This window comes from Acanthochromis polyacanthus, chromosome 20, assembly GCF_021347895.1.
Source record: "Acanthochromis polyacanthus isolate Apoly-LR-REF ecotype Palm Island chromosome 20, KAUST_Apoly_ChrSc, whole genome shotgun sequence".
Classification (NCBI taxonomy): domain Eukaryota; kingdom Metazoa; phylum Chordata; class Actinopteri; family Pomacentridae; genus Acanthochromis; species Acanthochromis polyacanthus.
In genome coordinates, this window is record NC_067132.1 from 24,240,114 (window position 1) to 24,264,859 (window position 24,746).

At 40.7% G+C, this 24,746-nt stretch overlaps 1 protein-coding gene across 1 annotated transcript in view; it reads left to right on the top strand.

Annotated features, from left to right (window-relative positions):
* Positions 1-289: 289 nt before the first annotated feature.
* cdh19 (cadherin 19, type 2) overlaps positions 290-24,746 on the top strand; it is a 28,665-nt gene continuing 4,208 nt past the window's right edge. Inside the window, exons 1-10 of the mRNA XM_022193801.2 lie at positions 290-603; positions 6,079-6,458; positions 6,617-6,911; positions 9,185-9,304; positions 10,455-10,622; positions 11,644-11,834; positions 15,778-16,031; positions 17,255-17,391; positions 21,552-21,673; positions 22,038-22,155. Of these exons, the coding sequence (XP_022049493.1) occupies positions 6,213-6,458; positions 6,617-6,911; positions 9,185-9,304; positions 10,455-10,622; positions 11,644-11,834; positions 15,778-16,031; positions 17,255-17,391; positions 21,552-21,673; positions 22,038-22,155 (1,651 nt within the window). The 5' untranslated portion in view covers positions 290-603; positions 6,079-6,212. The remainder of the gene's footprint in view (positions 604-6,078; positions 6,459-6,616; positions 6,912-9,184; positions 9,305-10,454; positions 10,623-11,643; positions 11,835-15,777; positions 16,032-17,254; positions 17,392-21,551; positions 21,674-22,037; positions 22,156-24,746) is intronic.

Here is a 24,746-nt window from a genome sequence, read left to right on the forward strand (position 1 = left end):
TCATTTTTGCAACTCCGGGTCACGACAGGTCAACTTTCAGATGTGACCGTATTGCGACGAAGCATGCAGGAACAACATGCTCCCACCGGATTGAATGTCAAAAAACAGACTGTTGCCGTCCTATCGCTTGCAAAAATAGTGACCTTGCACTGGATGAATGACCATCCCCTCAGTGGTGTAACTCAGCTCTAATAAGCGCAGGATTGTTCGCGAAAAACGGGTGGAAAAAAGCAGATAGAAATCCATTTGTAAGTCTGGGCTGTGACTATTTGCATGGCGATGAAGGCCCCGAGTGTTCTTCAGCGTTCAGATGCGAGTGCCAGACAATAGAGCCTGTGTTTGTTCTTCCCCGGGAAGTTTGAGAAGGACAGCAAAGAGGAGCAGAAGAAGAAAAAGGGGAGGTCGTCAGTGGAGGGGATTACGCATTGTGAGAACCATGAGCGTTCGCTGGTGCTATTGTGGCGACTGAATTGCTTTCCAGTACCAGGGTATTTAGTTAAGCAGATTGTGTTTCCTTCACACCCAGCGATGATCTCTCCTTGACGGCGGCTGGCGACAAGTGGCTCGGAGAGAGGAGGGGGACGGCAAGGATCACACAAACAGGTGGGTGTGGTGGCTTAGCATCCTATAAGAGGTGATCTTTTTGTCAGAAGATAATTAGATGCAATTCCATGCATTTTCCAGGCAAAGGGATGCATGGAGGAGTACAAAGAGTGACAGGCTTTCAATGTACTAAGCAGGGCTGAGTGTTCTTTGTGTTTGTCATATTTCTTCCCTCTTTGAAGATGGCTGCTGACAGTCTAAAAAGTTTATTTCACAGGGAGAAAAAAACCCACTTATTTTTCATCCTCAAATTGAGTAATTGACCTCTTGTATGCTGGACTATAGTGTGCAGCAGCAAAACACAGGCTTTCAGTTCATTCCGCCTTTGGAAATAGAGCAAAGAAAAATGTATGTATTCGGGAGTTGAACGCGAGATGTTTCCATTACATTTCTGTCGGAGTTGAATGTCACATATTCCGTTTGAAATAACTTGTGTGTCCGTTATTTTTGGTCCACGTATTCAAGGACAGTAAACATGGATGCACAAATACTGACCCCTTCCACTACAGAACATCCAGAAAAACGTAGGGAAACTGTGAACATGATGTGATTTCACTGTGTATTTTCAGCCGAGAACATGATTGAAAAGTCTTGGACGGCAAACATTGCGGCATTGAACACAATCGAGTTTGTATCTGTCCTCAAAGTGTTTAGTGATAATTGTTTTCTCTCAAGCAGTCCATGTCTAATACTCCTTTAAACTTTTATCACACTTCTTCTTTTATTACCATAATTAAGTTTTTATAGATAATAGCTTCTAGTTCAAACCCACTGATCCCGTTTTTTCTTCTTCTTTGGCGCCATCAGTTAATTGTTTTCGATGAAAAATAAAGTGGAAGAATTATAGGATGTAGTGCTATTGCTGATTAATGTCGGTGGAAATTCGTGACATTTTGCTAAACAGTAATGATTTCCACTTGTGCGCATAATAAAATCAAACAAATTACTTACTAACAAGTACATGATGGGTTGACATTCCCCCTGTTGTTCTGGCTCAGTCTCTGGACTCATTTGAGGTCCTGATTTAGGGAAACAAGAGCTACATGTCAGTGTTATTGTTCTGCGGAGCTGAACAGTAAACAGCAAAGTCCCATGATGGGCTCCCAAATGACCAATTAAGGACATTTTGTCAAGCAAGGCTTAACAGATAGATTTTTCTTCAAGATTTCAAATCGCTGAGAGAAACCTACATTTACATCTATTGTCACATTTCATCTTTACATATTTTCACTTAAAAAAAACACAAGTCAAATTGATGCTAATTAATGCTCATATGAATTTAGCATCGCTTAGCAGTTAGCGTTGTCGTATTGATATTGTCCTCTGCAATGTCAAGTGTTTTTTTCCCCCCCCTTTTCTCTTTATTGCTGCATTTCAACATTTGCGTTGGCACATTAGACACATTTTAATAGCATCCCTGAACCGTCTCCTGCGAAAAGAGCGACATTTTATTAGCTTGAGCACATCGCCATATAGGAAAAAAAATGATGTGACGGTCTCAGCGCATCTAGTGCTTAACATTGTGAGACTGCAGCTCATTGTCATTCTGTCATGTGGCGGAGTAGCGTTCTGTACATACAGGCTACAGGAGGTCTGCTGGAAATGGGAGGAAGGCCTATTAGAGGTAATGAATGGCTGTCAACCACAGGGCGCTCTGCATGTACTGCACGTCATGGAGAATGAAAATTTCTTTTGAAAGGAGAAAATTGACCCCGCGAGTCCGTTGATGTTTCTTTATATTTTAAGTGTTGTCTCAGAACTTATGCACCTGCGAGTGATAGGTGAAGGATCTCTATTATGAATACATTGCTATTTTTGAGCCATTTTTAAAATCAGGTTTTTGACAACGCCACCGTGATTATCAAGCAATATGGAGATAGCCGTCACTCGTGTTTTACAGACATTTACAGACCTGCAGCTGAGAGGGTTTTTTTTTTTCTTTTTGGGCATGTCCATTATTTTCCCAGAATTTCATCACTTATTTCTCCAGAAGTCCATCTTGTTAAATTGGCACCCAAACATCTGTTGACCTGTGCACTATTCCAGCCCCACAACGAAAAGGCTCAGAACATTTGGAGGCAGACCCCTTGGCATGTTGGCAGTTGTTCCGAGTATCATCATTGAGGGGCTGTTGTCTAGTTCTGGTTTTTTTTTGGTTTTTTTTTTGGCTCAAGGCGTTTCGGTTTGGGCACATGCTTGGCAGCCCTATGAAAGACCATAACAGCTCACGATTCACTGGCCACTAATTGGAATGTCACTCCACAATGCACGGAGATATGAATACGGCCCGTAAAGACATACATAAGCACCAAACACACTGACTCGCTTCTGTATCGAAATTGAATTTAAGAAGTAAAAAGACCGCATCAGTAATTGATTTTACCAGCTCATTACAAATGGGCTTTGACAGCTAATTTACGTTTACAAGATTAAACGTGAACATTATGAGCTGTTAAAGCATTAATACTGCAACTGCTCAAACAACTTACTGTATATTTTAAATTTCCACCGGGATCAGCCATGCTAAAAATGCATGCACTTGTGCCACACGCTGGATTAAAGCATCCACATTGTGGGACTGTATACGTTATGTGCTGATATTACAGTGTCAAGAAAAAAAAAACTCTATTAAAAAAAGGTTTAGAATTATGGCTGTTGTGACTCCTAGCCCCTTAATAACAACTGATCCCACGGAGTGCTGATGTATGGTTTGATGCTTGACTGGAGAGCAGTATAAAGTCGGCTGTTCATGGCTTCACGTCTGGATGAAGAATTTGTTGCTTTTTCCGAGTAAATGACAAAGGTCTAAAATGATAGCAAAACAAAAGAACGTCTGCAGTTTTAAGCCGAACACACCTACGCTATTGCAAACTCATTGCAGGGAGATGGTGCTGATTTTCTGTGCACATAAAACAAGGTGTCTTTTTGAAAGCGGTGTGCTATGGTAGAAAATGAAAAACATCCCCAATCTATGAATATAAAGAAGATTGATGAATTAGTCAAAATTAAACTCTGCTAACTTTAGCAAGATTGTCAATGCAAGATAATGTATCTGTGTGGTCCGAACTAATTTGCCTTCTTGCCTGACTTTCATTGTCCTTCCACTCTTGACCCCGGTCTTGGTGCACATTATAATTGGCGCATCGATTTGACTCATAGTTTGTCAGCGGCATGTGTGTCTCTGTTTTCCATGTCTGGGGAGACATTGATCTAATTAGAAGTCTTCATTAGTCAGCTGCAGAGTGCAGTGTCATGCTTAAGGAATGATGCTCTGGACTTGGCCCCCCGCCCCCATGAAACACAATACAGGGCCTTGTCTGAATTCAAAGCAGAGGGCTGTTTTCAGGCGCCTGTGCAGGACCGCGGGATGCAAAACAAAGCAAGGAGAGCTCAGACAAAGAGTTTGTCTTTTGCCTCGAAAATGCAATTCTGCTCTGGCTTTTATTTCTCCAATTAGTTTTACATCTGTCTTGTTTTTGTTGAATTCAGTAGAACCCCAGTCACTGACTATAGCGCTGTATTTCCCAACTGAATATCAGTTCATCACAGGGCCGGAGTGGGACTCATTTTCAGCCCTGGACTTTCCACATGGAATTGTCCTGGTCCTCCTGATTAGCCACCCTGGGCCTGGTTCATCAACACTACTTTCTGAATCACTGAACTGATTTCACTATTAATTATGTGGGTGTAGCTAATCTGCTAATCTGCAGTAATGTTTGCATAGAGGACACTCCATTTTAGAAGGCTTGGTCGAGATTGAACCTGTTTTCATTCCCAAGATGTCAAATACCACCAGTTTATCAAAACTGCTGGTGTCTCAGAAATATGCATAAGGCGTCCTTTGGCATTTGTGCAACTCACAACAATATTTGCTGCCAGTTCACGTATATGGAAGCTTTGAGCTTGTTGAGGGGGCGGTGGTTGCACACGTCACAAGACTGTCACCCAGGAGATTAAGGTTTGTGTCCTTGGTTAGGCCATTTTACAGGGTTTTGTTCATTTTTTGACCAATTTCTTGTGTTCACTTGGTGTTTGGTGAAGTTTCAGCATCAAAACTACTTGGTTAACCTTCAGAAAAAGATCATGGAAGGGTTAAAATATACATTTTCAGAACATTCACCACATTTTGAAACTAAGCAAACTTCTCATTGCCTGAAAATGTAAAAAAAACAAAAAGAAAAACAAAAAAAACAAGAAAAGCAGAAGAATGCAGTACTTCACCAAGGTTACTCAGTCATATCTTTTCAGATGGCTGAAATCTTGAAAAAATTGTAGCTGAAATCATGGTACTGTAGAATGTGTCCATTTAATATAGATGTACCTACAAACAAAATTACCTTGCACTGAGCACAGGCATGTGTACGTTATGTACAGATGCAGAATCGCATGACATAAATATGGAATGGGTGGCAGGAATTGATGGGACTTGGAAACATCCCCACAAATAATTAAATTGTTCCTTGTATGAGTTCCGATGGATAAGTCCTGAGCAGGATCGCAATCATGTGATCGCCAGCCGGCAGGTAACGTAGTGTTCACTTGTAGTCATAGTTGCATTGACGCTGTCTCGCAATGATACAGAAATCTTTAACAAATCCATAGATCCAGACTATAAGCCGCATCACTGCCAAAAATCTAATCACTTGGTCCTTGTGTCATTTCTGACCTTCCCTAAAAATTTCATCCAAATCCTTTAGTCCGTTTTTGAGTAATGTTGCTAACAGACAAGCAAACAGACAAACGTGCACAGAGGTCACATAACTCCGCCGTTCCTTGCTGGAATAATAAAAAGAAAGCTTTTTCACAGTCTCATGGTGTCTATTTCTGATGCTGACAGAATTTTAAAAGCGTATGAAAGGCCCCTGAATGTTAAAACTGACACTAAAGGGTACCAAGTGGATGTTCCGTACTTTCGGGCCTCCCCCCCCCCCAACACCTGATAAGATAAGATAAGCTAAGCTAAGAGATATACATGTAAACAGAACTTTATTAATGCTGGAAGAACTTACCTCTTAGCTAAAAGTAACAATTTGTCCATTACTATCTGCTCACTGTTTGCACCTTATATTCTTCACTGTTACAGTGAGCTGTAGAAGGTCCCAGTGGGCGAGAGGCAAGAGACAGGTCACCAGTTCACCACAGGGCTAATATGGATTGTTAGCTCTCATTTATTGTATTAATGAAATCACAATTTCTCTTTTTCAGTCTGGAGACGCACTCCCACTCGCACTTGACATATACCACAAAGAAGGCCAGTCATCTTTTTCTACTATCAGCAGTCAAGTCAAATGAATTCACTTTAGATTTTACATTGTGGAACAAAATAGTACATTTGCCATATTTGCAATTACAACAAACTTACTTTTTGGAGTTTTCTCCACACTAATACGGATTTCAGTTTCATTTTGCAATCTTTGTGCACTGCTGATAGCTTCTCCCTGTGGATATTAATTGAATTGTTAACTTTTATTTCAGAGATATGAGCGTGCATATAAATCACATCATAACAAGATGGGATGCAGCACTGCCAGGAACAAGAGTTACTGCGCTGGTGAGTGAAGAAATAGTAGCTGTGGACCGGTGAGACCTTTATCTTCTGCACACTAACCATGAGAAACACAGAGGAAATGCATGGATGGACTGTAAAAATGAGCACGCCCAGCGTTTTGGCTGTGGTGACGGTCTTCTCCATGATTCCTGGCGGGGTGCTGAGTGATATGAGAGGCTCTCAGGGCCTGGAAACCCAACAACTGGCCCAGGGGTCCTCTCATCTGCATCGTCGCCTGAGGAGAGGCTGGATCTGGAAACAGCTGTTTGTCCCCGAGGAAGATCCCACTCCTCGAGTTATTGGCCAGGTACCGCTTCACATTGAATGTCCGCCATGTCCTTGATACGGTACTTCCTTTTGAAAATGCATGCTTTCCAGTTACCTCAGAAAAAAAAGATGTTTTAAAAAAAAGGCATCCAGCTTTCATATAATCCTCCCACCTCTCCCCCCTCCTGTTTGTTGTAGCTCAAATCCGACTCTGACCGAGGCGAGTATTCCATCAAGTACGTGTTATCAGGAGAAGGTGCCGGAGATGCATTTGAGATAGACGAGTATTCCGGTGAGATCCGGACGCTGAAGAAGCTCGACCGTGAGGAAAAGGCCTTCTATGTCCTTCAAGCCCAGGCGATCAACAGGAGGTCCAACGAACCAGAGGAGCCCCAGTCGGAGTTTATCATCAAGGTGCAGGACATCAATGACAATGTGCCCCAGTTCCAAAACGAGCCGTATGTGTCCAGCATCCCTGAGATGTGTCCGACTGGTAGGTTTGAGAAAAATGAAAGCAAAGAGTCCCTTTGACAGTAAGAGCTAGAAAATACTGACATACAAGGGAATTTGAAAGGTCAGTTCACCAAAATCCCATTTATACTCAAAGATATTCTGTCTGCCTCAGCTACATTTGTAGTTTTCAGCAAATGTTCGTGTGTTTACATGCAAAACTAAGATGGTGAACTTCAGCATGTTAACATTATTCATATGAGCTGATGCTAGCAGGTTGGTAGAAGCATTAAAACCCATTGGGGTGCAAGCACAGCCTCTCAGAGCTGTTAGTCTTCAAAAGCATTCCTTAATTTAAGTGTTATTCATCAAAGTTAAAAGTTAATAGAGAAACAGGCTAAATAATCATAAAAATGATCAGCATTTTTGTAGGATTATTATCTACTCATTAAATGAATTTTGCAATGTAAGTGTTACTCATATAAATAAGTGTTTTGTGTACGAATTAAAAGTGCATCTTTTTTTCTATTGCACTGATTTTTAAAAGAAGCACATAAACATATTTTTAAATGAGTTTCCTCAATTGAATCACGACTGAAAATAAGAGCCATTAGCATCACTCAAAGTCTGGTCTATGATTTATTTTTTTCTCTACTTTGTTTTACTTTATTTATTGTAAAGAGTGTACTTTGGTGTAAATAACTTTAACATTTAGCAGCATTTTTTTATGATTAATGTCTAGTCTTCAAACAAATTCTGCAGTTTAAGTGTTATTCATGGAAGTAAGTGTTTTGTTTGCAAATTGGAAGTTAATATTTAGCTATTGTCCAGATAACACAATGACACACTTTTGAAATGAATTTCTCCACTGATTCTTGACTGAAGACAAGTGCCATTAGCTTAGCATCAGGATTAGCATCAGTCTAAGTCCAGTCTATGGTATATTTTTTCCATTTTATTTCATTTGAATTAGTTCAGAGAGTTTGTTTGGGTATAATACGACTGGGGATGGAGTAAATAATATTCAAGATTAGCTGTATTTTTATGATTTATATCTAGTCTTCAGAAGAACTCAGAATTGTATGCATTATTCATGTGAAGAAGTATTTTGTTTCCAAATTTTTTTTAATGTTTTTGTATTGTAAGGATAAAAAAGACACACCTTTCAAATTAATTTCCCAAATTTGAATCTTGACTGAAGACAAGACGTATTAGCTTAGCATCAGAATTAGCATCAGTCTAAGTCTTGCCAATTATTTATTTATTTCTTATTATTAATTTTAAAAAGTATTAGAAGTATTCAAAATTACCCGCATTTTTTATTAATAATATCTACTCTTTAATTTAATTCTGCAACTTTATTATGATTTATATAAAGAACTGTTGTTTACAGATTAAAAGTTCATCTTTTTCTAATGCGCAGACGATACACTTTTGAAATGAATTTTCCCAAATTGAATTCTGACTGAAGACAATGAAAAAAAGGTTATATAAATGTCTGTCATCTGTCCCCATCCAGGAAGTTAAAAGTATTAGATTCTGCATCCTGGCTCGGATGCCTTTATGGATAAATGACTTAAATAATATTATTATAACCACTGCCCTTTCATACCACAAAACATTACCATTTCAATTTATATGTAATCTGCTTTTGCAGCATAATATCCAACTCATAATAAATCATAATGCATTTGAGTCAGAAAGAGAGAGTGAGAGAGAGTGTGGGGGGGAAGGTTGGAGTGAGGGCATCAGAAAAAATACGGAGAACGCTGCTGTAAATCCCTGCCTGTGTGAAGATAGAGTGCTCTCTGGGAAAGAAGAAGACGAAAGAGAATGAGATAGAGAGAGGAGGGCTTGCGGGAGAAAAGAGATATTGTAGAAAGCAAGGTGAGGACAAGGATATGGTCAGTGGAGAAAAGGGTAGTAAGTGTGAAAGATAGAGAGGTAAAACTGAATCAGCGCGAAGCAGAGAAAACGAGAGGGCAGGTGGGTAGTGAGATGTCGCTATAGGGCTGGAGAGGTTGTCACGCACACCTGCACCGACCGTACAGAGTTGTGAAAGGCCATCGCTGCCCCCCTTACCACCACCACCACCGCCGTCCTCAGTCAACACCGCTCCTCCTCCTATAACCCTCCCTCCCTCCCTGCTTACCCTTCTTCCATTTCCACCGCATCCCCTCCCCCTGAGCCAGACAGACAGACCCCGCGGGACTGTGGCATAATCACTTTATTTCCCCGTCGACTGGAACTGCTGCCTGAGCTAACTCTGACTGTGTCATCCTCTCCTCCTCGCCTCCCCCACCTCCCCTCCTACAGGGACCACGGTGGCCCAGGTGACAGCCACAGATGCTGATGATCCCATGTTCGGCAACAACGCCAAGCTCATCTACTCCATCCTGCAGGGGGAGCCCTACTTCTCCGTGGAGCCCAAGACGGGTACAAGATGCTTAGAACATTCATTAATCGGTGAAGGCGATTGCATTGCAGAAATAATGCTTGAAATGTATTACAAGTTAAAAAAACAAAAAAACAAAACAAGGACGGGCGGTTTTTCTTTCCAATTCCAGCTTGTTGAGACTGAAAACTATCTTGTCTGTGGGTTCCACCCCTCTGGTCCTGATCACGTTTGACAGGTCCAAGAGCTCTTCGCACTTTGAAAACAGCATAATTTCCCTTGGCAACTCCATCCAAACAACTATCGACAGATTTAGTTACTTTTTTTTAAGCCAGTGGGAAAAGTTAACACCGTGATAGAAAATTGATTTAGCTAACGCCTGTACATTTACAGTATTTTCCTTGTGTGATACAAAGGTCAGCTGCAGCGCTTCCCACACATATTGTTGACCTGAACTGTGAAGAGTTGGGTGTGGGCATCATTGACGTGGGAAAAAAAAAAACATTTCAATGCAAATTAATGCAACAAGTAAAAGGCCAAATCTGATTTTTTTTTTTAAGGGATCCCATTGTTAAGGTTTTATAGCTTTGCTTGTGGCTCATGGTGATCTGTAAGGAGACAGTCTGGGGATATTTTTCTCACTATCTTTTCATTGTAGAGATAAATAAAGAACAGGATTATCTCGGAAGAAACACATTTTTTGGTGATTCTACGTGGGCAGATGCCTGCCACAGCACAGAAACTGCCACCTAGATGCTTCACGTCAGCAGTGGATTGGATATTTGGTCAGGAAATGTCCCTTAAATGCGAAATTAGATGAAGGAGTGGCTGAGGTGATGAGTCTAAAGGCAAAAATAGCATACAGATTTGCCGGGTCGATGTGATCTTTTTGATTTAAATTGTTCTTCTGCTCATTGTTGCCCACAGAGTCCAATTTAACCAGACAGAGGAACCATTAAGTCATGTTAAAACCCTCTTACTGTAATATTTCATTTCATACTGATTTAATTTGAAGACTTGACATTTATTACGGTGCAGCGTTACAAAGTGCACGCCGTTCTCGAAGACTACTTGAGGCGAAGTTTGTTTACTTGCATTTGGTCAAATAAGAAAAACGCAGAAAACCACCCACAGATGCACTTGATGCCTTCCTAATGAAGCTCCTCTTTTCCTGTACACTTCTACCTGCAGGGATTATTGTAACGTCCTGGCCGAACATGGACCGTGAAGCCAGAGAGCAGTACCTGGTGGTGGTGCAGGTGAAGGATATGCTGGGCCTGAGCGGCGGCTACTCCTCCTCCACCACGGTTACCGTCAGCCTGACTGATGTGAACGACAATGGACCCACATTCCAGCACCGTGAGTCACTTCACATGACTCACAGTGATGCAAACACTGGGCCATACACTCCCAGGGAATCAATGGGGAAAGTACAAAGTGTTGCAGACTGCGAGGACACGTTTAATATTATACCTACGAGGTATTTATTTGATCAGACTCGCGCGGTTCTGGTGGGTGGTTTGTTGCTGCCAGCACCGCGTTTCGCCTGTGCACGTCGCGTCATTCAGCCGGCAGCTTTAAAATTAAAAAGGAAGAAGGTGGAGGGGGAAACGGAGACGGGGAAGGGGAGATGGGGATGCTCATCCTGCGTGTGCACGTGAACATGTGCCAGACATTGGGCGAATTTAATCATTCACACATGAAAGGACATTTGTCATGACCTTTGGAAACAAACCTAGCTTTCTCAGCGATAAACCCCGCTAAATGAATGCCGCGGGAAGAAATCAATTCTGCAGGAATGGGAGAGCAGGGATGACGCTTAACGTCACATTCACATTCCTTGCAGGTGCTACTGTATTCCACCGATTCTATGCTCAGTCAAAAGGCCTTATAAATATTGTATGGCTACACTTCACTTTGAACTGTACCCTCTGTTTTGTCACATAATTACAAATTATTATCAGCTGGGATTTTTTTTCTCCTTTTTTTTCTTCCACAAGCAGCTGGTTGCCTGTTGAGTTTCCTCCCAGTTGTGGCAGGCGTCCAAATGGAGTCGCTCAAAGACACAATCACATTTTCTCATCTTCTTATTAGAGTTAGGCTGGGATTATGTGGAGTTGCCGCAATTTATCTGCAGCTCACACAAATTGACCCTCCACCACAATGTTCTCCCTTCTTATCACTTTGCACGCGAGCAGACTCTCTTGACTAGCTATTAACAACTTACTGTCAAGTTGTGTATACAGTGTTTTAGTGGGGAAACTTTTTTTTTTTTTTTTTATTTGCCACTTCTCTTCGAACGTCGGGCTTATCATTGCGATTATGCACAAGTACCACCTTGGAAGAGATGCGTGTTCTTAAAATGCGCTTCTTTCCTCAGATCTTTACACCTTTGTCGTGCCTGAAAACGCGCCCATGGGCACCACAGTGGGTCGAATTATGGCGGAGGATGGAGACGTTGGCATCAACGCCAAAATGACCTACAGTTTGGAGGATGATCTGGAAGAAAGCTCCACTTTTTTCATCCAAACTGATCCAGTCACGCAGGAGGGAGTGATTCTGCTAGCCAAGGTGAATCCATGTCTACAATATCCACCTCTAATATTTTCATTTTTTATATACATATTCATAATCTCACTTAAATCTGATGTTTTAGGAGCATTTGTGTGTGGGTGATTAGGCTCTGAAAGTTTCCCAGAAACTATAAGCAACTTCTACCATCCTTCATTGTAGATTTAATTAACGTTAAAGATAAAATAAAAAATGAGCAAAAAAGGAAAAACCAAACTGGGAACAAAAACGTAGAGCACAGCCTGGCACTCCCCATGTAATTGAAACAGCTGCACCCATAGCTGGCAGACGCAAACGAAGCAACCAGAAACCAAAACACATGCTGTAATGTTCATTATTTAACTTGATTAATTAAGAAAAAAAATGAACTGGCACAGCCTCCAAGTGACCACAGAGATCAGTCACCGGCAGAACATACATAAAGGAGCATAAAATCTGCACCAGCCGTATACGCCAATTAGCGAAGTTGGGCCACGCTGCAGGGGCAGAGAATGTAAACAGCTCACTTTTCATGAGCGCACATCAGCACAAAAAATGATTTCCCTATGATCCGGCCGTTCAGTCAGTTCTGTTTCAGGGAAAGCGTTGGGAGACTTTAGTGCCACTGCCAGGTTCTACTCGGCCGACAGATGATAAAAGTGATATCAGTGGGTGATGAGGGCCTGTGATCCTCTAGGGATGTAATTGCTTCCTTGCTGAGAGTTAGATGAGAAGATTGATACCACTGTCATGTCTGTCCAGTAAACACAAAGCTGCAGCTAACAGCCAGTTAGCTTAGCTTAGCACAAAGAGGTACACAGAAGTGCAGAAATGATAAGGTACAGTTTCGTCAGGCTTGATGTGCTGGACTAGGGACGATCCAAATCAGAAAAAGACACATGATGCAAAAATGACTCATTATTTTTCAGGGAATAAACATCAGCTTCATGACTGACACCCCTGTGCTTCAGCCATTTCTTCAGATTGATTCATGTCATTGTGCATATTGTGCTCATTCTGTCTGCAACATAGGACTTTGGGTAAATTGGTGTTTCATTAAGTACATTTATAGAAGTGATCAAGCACTGGATTGAGAGCTGAGAATGTGTGCTTTTTAGCTGCATGTGGTAAATTCCTCAGTGTCTCTTAAACTGTAAATTCAACGTAAATGATAATAATGTAAAAATGCTCTGCCGTTGCAATGCATTTGGCCATAGGGCTCTATTGCTGGGGAGTTGTTTTATTCCTATTCTTTAGATAAAACCGTTTTACTTCAGATGTGTTTACCATTTTGTCTCATCCACATTACTAAAAAGCACAGAAATTATGCAAATAAATTAAGCCACTTAGAATCTGGCTACTTAGATGATTTAGATTTCATTTGAGCAATCTGACATTGAAATGGTGCCAGTACAGGGGAAATAAATAGAACTTAGTTTGTGGTGTAGCATTAAAAACTGACAGAAAGTTCAGCTGTAACATATCTTTCCAGGCACCATATCAACTGATCACAGTGTGTACCGCTTCAACTAGAGCTACTTACCGCTGTAGGAATAGCCCCCTATTGTATTGAAGCCCCAACCTACCTCCTAAATCTCATTTCCACCCCTGAACATGTTCAACCACAGGTGCACCGACGTTTGACTTAGCAACAATAGAACTCTACCAAGATATTTAATAATTATTTAACCTTTGTGCTGTCTTAGGTCACAAAGACACTATGTTTAATAGCAGAGAAAACACCCTAAATTGCTATTTTTTTTCAATTTGAAATTTGACGGCAATTAGCCCAACTATTTGAAACAAACATCATTCGAAATTTGTGCAAAACCACAAGAAGCAGAGATCTGGATGTCAAACACTTACCAGCTAGCCTAGCCGCGCTAGACAACCCACGGCAACGAATTTAATTCTCTGCCAGGGTGGGTCTAGTTACCCTCCATAAGGCTCGAGGCTGGATTCTCCTTAAACTGGCCGGACGAATCACCATGAAGTGTAGAGTCAGAAGGCGGGCGCAACTAAGTGACGACAGAGGCGCGACAATTCTGACAGAAACAACAGGCGCACAATAAACAGTTATCTTTCGACTCGGCTTTGGCCACAGCCCTTAAAGATTTGAAGCTAAAATTCAACTTGAAAGATAAACAAAGGACGGCACTGAAGTGTTTCATTGAGAAGAAAGACGTATTTGGACTTATGCCGACGGGATATGGCAAATCCTTAATATACCAGTTGGCTCTGCTGGTTGGGAAGCTAATGGGACTTAGCCACAATCCGGCTCTCTAGGAACTACGTCAGCCTATTCGTTGCGTTGATTGGTTGTATACCTACCCAACTGCTGCAGAGTGATTTGATAGACAACCTTTTAGCCCGCCTCCCTCCCTGTCGAGCGTGCCTAGACCCTTGCATCTTCAGAACATGGGTCTAGCGTGGCTAGGCTACTTACCAGCATCTGTAATGCACAACTATATGCATTTCAAACATCTTGTCTTATCAGAAAAATAGTTTTCTGTCTCTGTTCACCTCTGTGCTTTACTCTATTTCTTAGCTGAAGGCAGTAACCTCCTTAAATTTTCACTGGTTTCCAGAAAACTTTTGTTTTTTACAGGACTGGACAAAATTAAGTGAATATACCCAGCATCCAAAATGGGAAGCTAATGAAAGGAACATATGGAATCACCCACGACGCTCACATGACTCTCCTCTCACTGCAACAGATATTCAACACACCTTTTCAATCATGCCATGACGGCACCACTAAAGCTGAGTAACGTCAGAGGATCATGGGAAAACAGAGAGCGCTGACAGTTATTGACTGCAGAATTCATTGATGCAAATTGTAGCATATGTTCCTTAGAAGCCCTGTGATTGGGTAATCCTGAGCTCTATGCGAGTGAGAACAGTCCCGGGTAGTCCTGTCACATATTTACTCACCGTGACCTCATTTTTCACTGCAGTATAAGTAAGATCTGCACCTCTATGGAAACACCACGACTGCAGCTAGAAGTAGAAAGAATTTAATAATATCTTCTGTGCAGTATATTAAACTTACAATCCTAAAAATGTCGATAAAAAAGCTGAATTTCTTTGATTATTCTATTATTTATTCACTAATAGCTTCTCATTTGCTCAGAAGACCACATAATTCTTTGTTTTTTTACTGAATTTAGCTTTAGCAAAGAGTTTAATTTTGGTGAATTTTTAAATACAACGTGCAGAATTAAATGACTTTCATGAAATGTCACATTTTTAAGCTTACATTCTGTAAAGTTTTGCCAGCAGTTCAAAGACCACTAAAAACTTGAAAATCTCCTGATTGTTTCTGCCTTCTACAGCTTTTGTCTCTGATAAAACGTGTAATTTGACTGATTTTTAATGATAGCCTGTCTTTTAAAGCTGCCTCGTGGTTTTGGGTTAAAGAGGGTTAAACATATGTTCAAGAATGGTACCCAGTTATTTGGAAAGTGCTAAACACAGTTCTATCGACTCCGACAATTGAAATAAGAATGTAGCTCGATGTTAAGGTTTCTTCTAAACCTGTGATTATTGCTTTTTTCCACACATACAAGCAATATGCCTCTCTTTTATAGACCAAGAGATTTCAATTTAGCGGCTGTGATAATAAAATAATGGGAAAAAAACAACAACATTATTGACTGTCTGTGAATCATTTTGGGAACATGGTAATGGTTTGCATGCTGTTTTGTTATTACCAGCTTCATAATGTTAATCAAAAACAGAACATTATTTAAGTGTGTGCTCACAGCTGGTAGCTTATTGACATTGACTAAACAATTCGAACATCTAGTCATGTCCTGATCTCAGCGGGATAATCATCGGTCTTAAACACAAGTTGGCAAGGCTTATTTGAAAAGCAGTTACTCTTTAAGCCCATTTGATGATGATAAAGTGTTCCAGTCTCTGTATTAATACAAACTGTTAAAAATACTCCTCTCCCTCGCAGCCGTTGGATTACGAATCCAAGAGACGTTTCGTCATGGCGGCAGAGGCGGTCAACGACCATGTGGACACTCGTTTCCTGGCTCTGGAGGAGTTCAGCGACAGGACAACGCTCAAGATAGTGGTGGAGGACGTGGACGAGCCGCCTGTCTTCCTCTCGCCGCTCTACGAGTGGAAAGTTCCTGAGAATGCAGCTGTGGGAACTGTGGTTGGCAGCGTTAGCGCCAGAGACACTGACACAGTCAACAGTCCCATCAGGTAACGCGAACCGTCCAAACCAGGAAGAATGGCATCTGCCATCCGACTACCGGTATGATAATGACGAGGCAGATACCCAAGCAGGCGTGGGCGGAACATCCTCAGACAGTTTCCTCCACAGGGTGAAAAATCATTCCATTTCAAATAGCGTTACTGGCTCGGTGCATCCATTTTTACCCTTGATCTCTGGATACCCTGTACATGGTCATATTTATCTCATATTACTTTAGTAGGAAATGAGCCCTGCTGAATAAATCATGACTTTTTTTTTTATACCTCACAGGCTTTTCTATCTATTGCCGTGGTATTATCACAAAGCGACGTGCCTAGGACGTGGGAATGTAATAAAGCACCATACGAGGTGGCATATGGAATTGAGATTTGCAGTCATTTGCAAGTGGGGCACGTTGCAGAGGAGACAGGAGCACTACTGGTGCCTGTAGTCCATCTCAGCAGAGCTTAAGAGTGGCAGGTGCTGCATATCATTGTCAGCCTAGCGTCTATTACTGTCCCTTTGGTGACAGTGTCTCATTGATTAATAAATTCAACCTGACATTTTAGGGCTTTCTACAGTTCTTGTAAATATGATTAAGTTTGCTGTGGTCAAATTGGCTTATTTCCCATGTTGTTATCAGCGGAGTAGTGCACAGAAATGATTCATTACTCTCTTACCCTAATTCACTGTCGTGTTAGAGCCTAATCACTTATTTTAATAAGTGTTAAAGGCATGATGACGTCAGAGACCTGTACCATAGAGAGCACGTATTTCTTTCATAAAAAATTCAGCGTGGTCGCTTTGTGGCTGATAAATTTGCTTCTTTAAGATTATTTTCACATTTAAAAGTTTCAGGGCCTCACTTGTCAGCCGCTATCAGGGAAAAGTAACACCGTGTGGACATTCTATTATTCAAATGCCAAGAAAGTTTCTCTCTACCTGTTCCTCCTCGCTTGCGACAAACAGGAAACATCTGTGGCCAGAATAAAGACAATATTCAATGACACTAACCGAAAACGTACACAAAGTCTCGTCTGTGCCGTCCGTGTGAGGCGCTTTGTTGTCGCAGTGTTGCTCGTGTGTGTCTGCCCGCTTTGTTGGATATCCGTCAACAGATTAAAAAATTGAGCAGTTTGCCTAATTAATCTCCCTGTGGTATCGCAATGCTTTGTTTGCCCAGAAAACAACCTTGCCTGCTAAATGTCTGTCTCCGTGATTTTTCTTCCAGATACGCAATTGACAAAAGGAGCGATGCCACAAAAGCTTTCAAAATAGACCCAAACAATGGGACTATAACTGTCGCTAAAGCTTTGGACCGAGAGACTTCAGACTGGCACAATGTGACTGTTGAAGCCAAGGAAACAAGTAAGGAAAACCTCATGGATTTGTGTCAGAATTTTTAGTTGATATGGTCAACTGTTGCACATTTATCATTAACGATGTGGGAAACCTGTCCTGGGTATGTTCTAGCAACCAGACCAGTGATTCCCAATGAAGGAAACCCCATTGGTCCATGTAACAGTTTGTAGTTCTTTGATTAGTTTGCACCTTCATAGCGAATCTAATGAAAGATGAGTTTGAAACTTTCAATTTTTAACGATCTCTTGATTTAATTTTGTAAATCCTTGGACTGTTGCATTATGAATTCGATTCTTTTTTCCCCTCAGTTTTGCATTTGTGTTTGGACTGTACCATTAGCACCCAAGGCAGTAGCCCACAGCCAGCCAGAGCTAGTCACATTATGTATGATATGGCACATCTGATCATGCAATAACTTACCTGGCGTGTTATTTATGGAGGGTTTGGAGACTTATGTGAATATTACTCACAGACTGGAGCCGTAGGTCATGTATTGTTGTTGTTGGGATTAAACGTAGAATAACAGCCTTGAAATACCGTTATAGATGTGTCTTGACCGGAAGCCCTGATCCAGGAGGGTGTGTGTCTGCAAAACCCTCAATAGCAATGGGCTAATAAATGAATAAATCATGAAATGAATACATGCCTTTGAATGCAATGAGTGAACATTAAATGCAGTATAGAATACATAATCCCAAACTTGAACAGCCCAAAACCAAACTGAGAGACAATTACCCATTTGCAAAGTGTAAAAGTTCAAACCCATCCCTCATTTGATTCATCTGAATTGTGTGAAATGAACAAAGAACTTCAAAGTGTCACAGGCACCCCCCACTACTTGTGCAGTTACCCGGTGGTATGTGAAGAGATTGGAGAAGCTCGACTAATTTGAAAAAGTATTAATCCACATATTGAGTGAGCTGTAAGACATGAACTCAGTGTGGGCTGCAATTAAGAATGCACGAAGCTAGCTGGCAAGCAACCTGTTTGGAAATACTAATGGATAAACAGAAAGGAAACATAATGTGAAACAGTGGGAATATCTCAAAGTTAGATAAATGGTTGCAATATCAAGTTAAAAGAATGAATAAACTGTTCATGTATTTTGCAATAGCTGAATGTTATTTTACTTAAACAAAACCGAAGTGGACATTGTTTGCCTTTAATAATGTTTCAGACAGCTGGACGGTCAATGTTCATGTCTGTTTGGTTTAATTTGCATCTAAACTACTTGGACTATGTGGCGAGATGGTACAAATTTGTAAGAAATTTGCAAGAGAGTGTTAATTTGCTCCATATACTGACCCAAGTTTGCAATTTTATGAGTAATAATACAAACAGTTTGTCACTACTGATCCTTTGAGTTTGAGTAAAGGTCAACTGGGCTTTCTACTTGCGGTTCTTGAAGACATTTTACCTCTCATCCAAGATGTTGTTCCTTTCTAACTGGCTGATCAAGGATAAAGAGACACTCATTTGAAAAAACACTATTCTCACATCCTGGACAGAGATGATGAATGGCTTCAGAGTGAATGAAGCCATCCATGCTAAACTGGAGTAGCCTCTCCACAAGTGCTTGATAATAGGTGTTATCAGGTACTTGCAGCGCAGCCTTGAAATCTCAGAGTTTCACCACCATTAACATCTTGAGTCACCTCTTACCTGGCAGTTTCACGACTGCTCACACCTCGAGATGTGAGACTCAGTGCGAGTCATTAATGGGCCATTAGCCATGTGAGCTGGTGGTGACAATATATCTGAGACTCCCCGTCAGTCAGTTGGAACTGAAGACGCCTCTCTGAGGAGAGATGAAACATCGTCAAGGACCAAAAAGAAAAGTACAGTTTCCTTCTGCTGAAGCCCTTAGGACAGCAATAATTAAGAAAACTGAGAATCTACACACACACACACATTTGTACTTCTATCTTAGTGAGGACATCCATAAGCGTAATGCATTTCCTAGAGCCTTACCCTAACCATCACAACCGACTGCCTAAACCTAATCCTTACCCTAACCCTAACCAAACCTCAATTCATACCTGTTCTCTAAAAACAAGTCTTCACCCTCAAACATGGCTGTTTCAAAGTGAGAACTGGCCAAAATGTCTTCACTTTGTAAAAATGTCCTCACTTTGATAGTTAAATGCAGACAATGGTCCTCACCATGTAGCAAGTACAAGAACACACACACACACACACACACACACACACACACACACGTTTGTACTTCTATCTTAGTGAGGACATCCATAGGCGTAATGCATTTCCTAGAGCCTTACCCTAACCTTAACCATCACAACTGATTACCTAAACTTAATCCTTACCCTAACCCTAACCAAACCTCAATTCATACCTGTTCTCTAAAAACAAGTCTTCACCCTCAAACATGGCTGTTTCAAAGTGAGGACCGGCCAAAATGTCCTCACTTTGTAAAAATGTCCTCACTTTGATAGTTAAATGCAGAAAATGGTACTCACCATGTAGCAAGTACAAGAACACACACACACACACACACACACACACACACACACACACACACACACACACACACACACACACACACACACACACACACACACACACACACACACACACACACACACACACACACACACACACAAGGTTTTTCATTAATGGCAAACATGACAGTTTCCTTTTTTCCATATATACAATAATGTTCAAAAGTTTGATGTCACTCAGACAATTTCATATTTCTCATGAAAACTCTCACTTGTATTTTTGTGCTAACATAACTGGTTTTCTAATCATCAATGAGCCTTTCAACACCATTAGCTAACACAATGTAGCATTAGAACACAGGAGTGATGGTTACTGGAAATGTTCCTCTGTGCCCCTATGGAGAGATTCCATTAAGAATAGTCATTTACCACATTAGCAATGTCTAGACTGTATTTCTGATTCATTTAATGTTACCTACATTGGAAAAAAAAAAGTTTTTCTTTCACAAATAATGACATTTCCAAGTGAACAGTAGTGTAGCATTTCTGACAATAATGGCTCATACTAAAAACCACCACCGACAACTAAACTGAATGGTCTGAATCAGTCTCTTTGAGGTAGGACAGCTTCTCATAAAATTATGTTCAGCCAACAGCTAATACTGAGTTGTAGAAATGAGCTTTTCCTCTACAATCAGTGGTATTTGAAATTACTAATTACTTAATAATTGGTAGCATAAACACGGTTTTTAAGTTCCTTCTGAACTCACGAAGGAGAAAAATGAAGTTAACGAGACTATTCATTTAATTTACTAGAGCTAAAATCATTTAATGCAGAGATTTCAGTTTAAGTTATACACAATTTGTGCAATTACCAGTATTATTATGTCAGCAGAATTCATCAAAACAATGTCTGCAACTTAAAAGGTTTATCTGAATGAGTAAATTAGAGTTTTTTTGATCTTGCAGTCATGCGTTTTAGAAAGGAGTGGAAACAAGTCCCCTGAAATATATTTTACAATGCATTATTCAAAGATTGTCTGGTTTCTCATAGAAAGCTATCGTTAACCTGTTACCACACATCTGCAGAAAGATCATATGCTCATGTCCAGTCTAGATTTCTAGAAAACGTCTAGACTTCCAACTTCAAGATGCCTAACTTTGAGGATTAAACTCAATTTGCATATGAAAACATGACCTTGCTGCAGAGTTGCATCAAAATTGCCAGAGGTTAATCACAACTGTTTGCCAGATAACTAATAATTTGGAAGGATTAGCAGTGACTTTACCTGAAATCAAGTTTTACTACACTGAAAGAAACCTCAGAGACAAGTTGGACTAGCTGGTAGCTTGCTGATGACAAGCTGCTAGCTGGTGTTTTGTTCTAAAAATTGGTACGCAAAGTCATATTCATACAATCAGGCCTATGGGTGTGCATCTGACAAAAACGATTGGGAATCACTGGTCCAGAGTGACGCAAACCATTAAATTCCCATAGAAGATTTTACTGTTTTTTACTCTTCCATCAATTATCTTGTTTTGGCAAAAGCAGTGTGACGCTGATGCCCATTTTTTGGCTCCACAGTTGTGATGCAAGAAAGTGAAACATTTATCAGTCTTAAGTGTTATTTTGACAGAGCTTTTACAAAGCATTTATGATACATGCACCCAGTGGACTCCAGCAAATGTCTATCTTCACTACTGCAGCGCAGAACCATTTATCCTCCTCTGTGGTGGTCTTCATCAAAGTGCTGGACATAAACGACAATGTGCCAAGGCTTGCAAGAGATTACCAGCCATATATCTGTGAGGGGACGCAGGCGGGAGAAGTATGTATATTACGATGCACTGATTTTCAGGATTTACAACTGTATATGGCAATGTGGAAACCAGAATTTACATCAATGTAGACGGTAAAAGTTCTCAAATTGTGTCATATTATATTGCGCCACAATATTTCTACTATTCCGTGAAGCCTTTTAAACAGCAAAAGACTCCAAAGGAACCATTTGAGTGTCATAAAGCATGTACAGCATTCATAATATTGTCTGTTGTTGAATGAGATTTTGAGTGTTACAGTTCCGAGAAAGAAAATGCAAAGATTCATACGATTGTCTAGAATTCTTGGTAAGTCTGTAATTGTACGTCATTACTCGTGGTGCTCACGGTTTTCCATGTCTTTGTGTGTCTCAGCTCATTCAGCTGCTCAGTGCAGTTGATCCAGACGACCCTGTGGAGGGACACCACTTCTACTTCTCTATGGTCCCTGAGAAGCACATCAATCCAAACTTCACTATCAGAGATAATCAAGGTTATATTCAATGAGTGAATCAGGCATACAAATCCAGTGTCTATAAAAAAATATTCACCCCATTTGGAAGCTTCGCCTTTTATTGCTTTTCAACATTAAATCATGGTCAGTATAATTAGTCATTTTTGAGATGAATTCACAAAAAAGGACTCTTCTATGTTGACATAAAAGTGACTGCACAAGTATTCACCATCTTCAAGTCAGTATATAGTAGATGCACCTTCTTCCACAATCACAGCATTGAGCCTGTGTGGTTAGGTCTCAATCACCCTTCCACATCTGGACACTACAATTTTTACAGTCTTCTTTGCAAAACTGCTCAAGCTCTGCAAGACTGCGCAGATATCTTCCAGGTTATTTTCCAAGATTTCCTTAAACTTTACTGCGTTTATTTACATCTACAAGCCTTCCAGGACCTGCTGCCAACAAGCATCCCCACATCATGATGCTTCACAGGGGGATGGTGTGTTTGTGATGATGTGCAGTGTTTGGTGTCAACTAAACATAGCGTCTAGTCTGATAGCCAAAAAGCTCAATTTTCCCCTATCCATCTCCTGGCTTTTCAATCACCTTTATATAGAGTTGCTTAGAGTGGGGTTTTTTGTCTTCATGGTGCAGTTATAGCCAAGAGTACTGAGTCATCAGTGACTGGATCTTTCAGATACAGGTGTATTTATACTACAATCTCCAGACACATTCACTGCAATCAGAAGATCTCCATTTCACGAGTTGTGTAACTTTTAGCCCCAGCTGGCTGCACCTGTGTTGAATTAGGTGAGTCACTTAAAAGGGGGGCGAAAACCTACGCAATCACTTTAATCACTTTGTAGAAATCTGGTTTTACTTTGACATTAAATGGTGTTTTTTCTTGCCAATTCTTGTCATGAAAGTCAAATTAAAATGATCGTGATTCAATGTTGAGAAGCAATGAAAGGGTTGAATTACTTATATAGGCATTGTATATCTCTGTATTTACTAGGATAACACCTAGTAAGGCTACAACAGCCCTGTCCTGGTCTGTCCTAAAGGTGAAGTAGTGTGTTATACATACACAGAAGCTTTTTGGTGTTTGAGGGAAGACATTTGCTTTTTTTTTTGCTGAGAATTACATCAGAATATTGATACTACTCTCATACAATATGGAGCTACAGCCAGCAGCCACTTGGGCGAGAATAAAGACTCAAAACAAGGAGGAACAGCTCGCCCAGCTCTGTCTGGTAGTAATAACATCAGCCTATTAGAACCCCCAAAGCTCTCTCATTAACATATTGTATCAAATTTATTTAATCTGTCCTGAAATTGGGGAGTAAATATGACAAAATGTGTTTTTCCACATTATGCGCTCTGCTATTTCTTGCTTGGGTGCCGTGGCCCCCTGAGGATTGCTCTGTGGCAGCCCAGTCTCACACCGAAATGTGGAATAGCTACGCTGGTCCGCAGACCATAATGTATTATTTTCACACACACAAAGAAAGCTTGCAAGTCATGGATGCTGGGCAGTAGACCAACAAACATAGGCTGCTCACAATTTTACAGCCTTTACACAATGTCATGCATTTGGGTTTGTTAGGTGCCAGCTTCACTTTGACAATAAAAGCCACATAACTTTGTGGGCTTTGGAGGTGTTGCAGTCATATTTCTATATCTTTCAGGAGAACCCAATTTGCTGTCTGCTCCTGTTTCTAGCCTTTGCTCAGCTTACCCACCAGGTTGCTGGCTGAAGCCTCGTATTTTGCGTACAGATATGCAAGTGAGAGTGGTATCCATCTTCTCATCTAACTCTAGTTTACATCTTATTTCTATTGCAAACAGCACTGTGGAACCAATAACCGCAATCATGCAGATTTTTCCATAATCTATGGTCACAGTTTGGCTGATTTTTCTTTTAAGTGCAATGAACCAGCTGCTAAAAGAATCAGTTGCAGTGAAACTCTCAACTTAAACCAAATCTGTATAATTATACATCTTGCACCGGGAAATGTCACCCTGCAAATTACTGACATTTTCTGTTAAGCTCAGGGGCGAAAATGAAAACACAAAACCAGGCGAAACCATAGTTACAGTTTCATATTGTAGTATTGTACAACAACAGAAAGTGGCAGCCAAAACCACGACCAGCATGAACAGTGCAAGTACAAGTTAGAATGATTACAGAAATGCAAATTTAAAAAATAAATACTATATGTTCATAAGTCTGCCTGGACATTTTGGGATTTAATCCTTCAGCAGGTTGTAAATTAGTTTGAGCATTTGCCTTGGAAGTCAGTGGCCACTTAAGTGCGAAGTTTGTAATGAAAATTGTCTGCTAAAACTTGAACAAACAGCGTTGTTAGGAAGCACGCAGCATTTTTGAATGTGTTGAATAAGTTAGACTGAAATGTATGCAGGTGCAGCGTATGGGTGGTTAGCCACGCAACCACAGCAGTCCAGTCAGCAGCTCGGAAATGAATAATGAATCACAAAGAAACACATTTAATAAAACCCATTTCCATATGCCACGAGGCTTATGTGACTCCAGCGCCTTAATGAACTCTTATAGGTGCAACAAAAACTGAGAGTCATTTTCCAAATTTACTTCTGTGCACAATCAA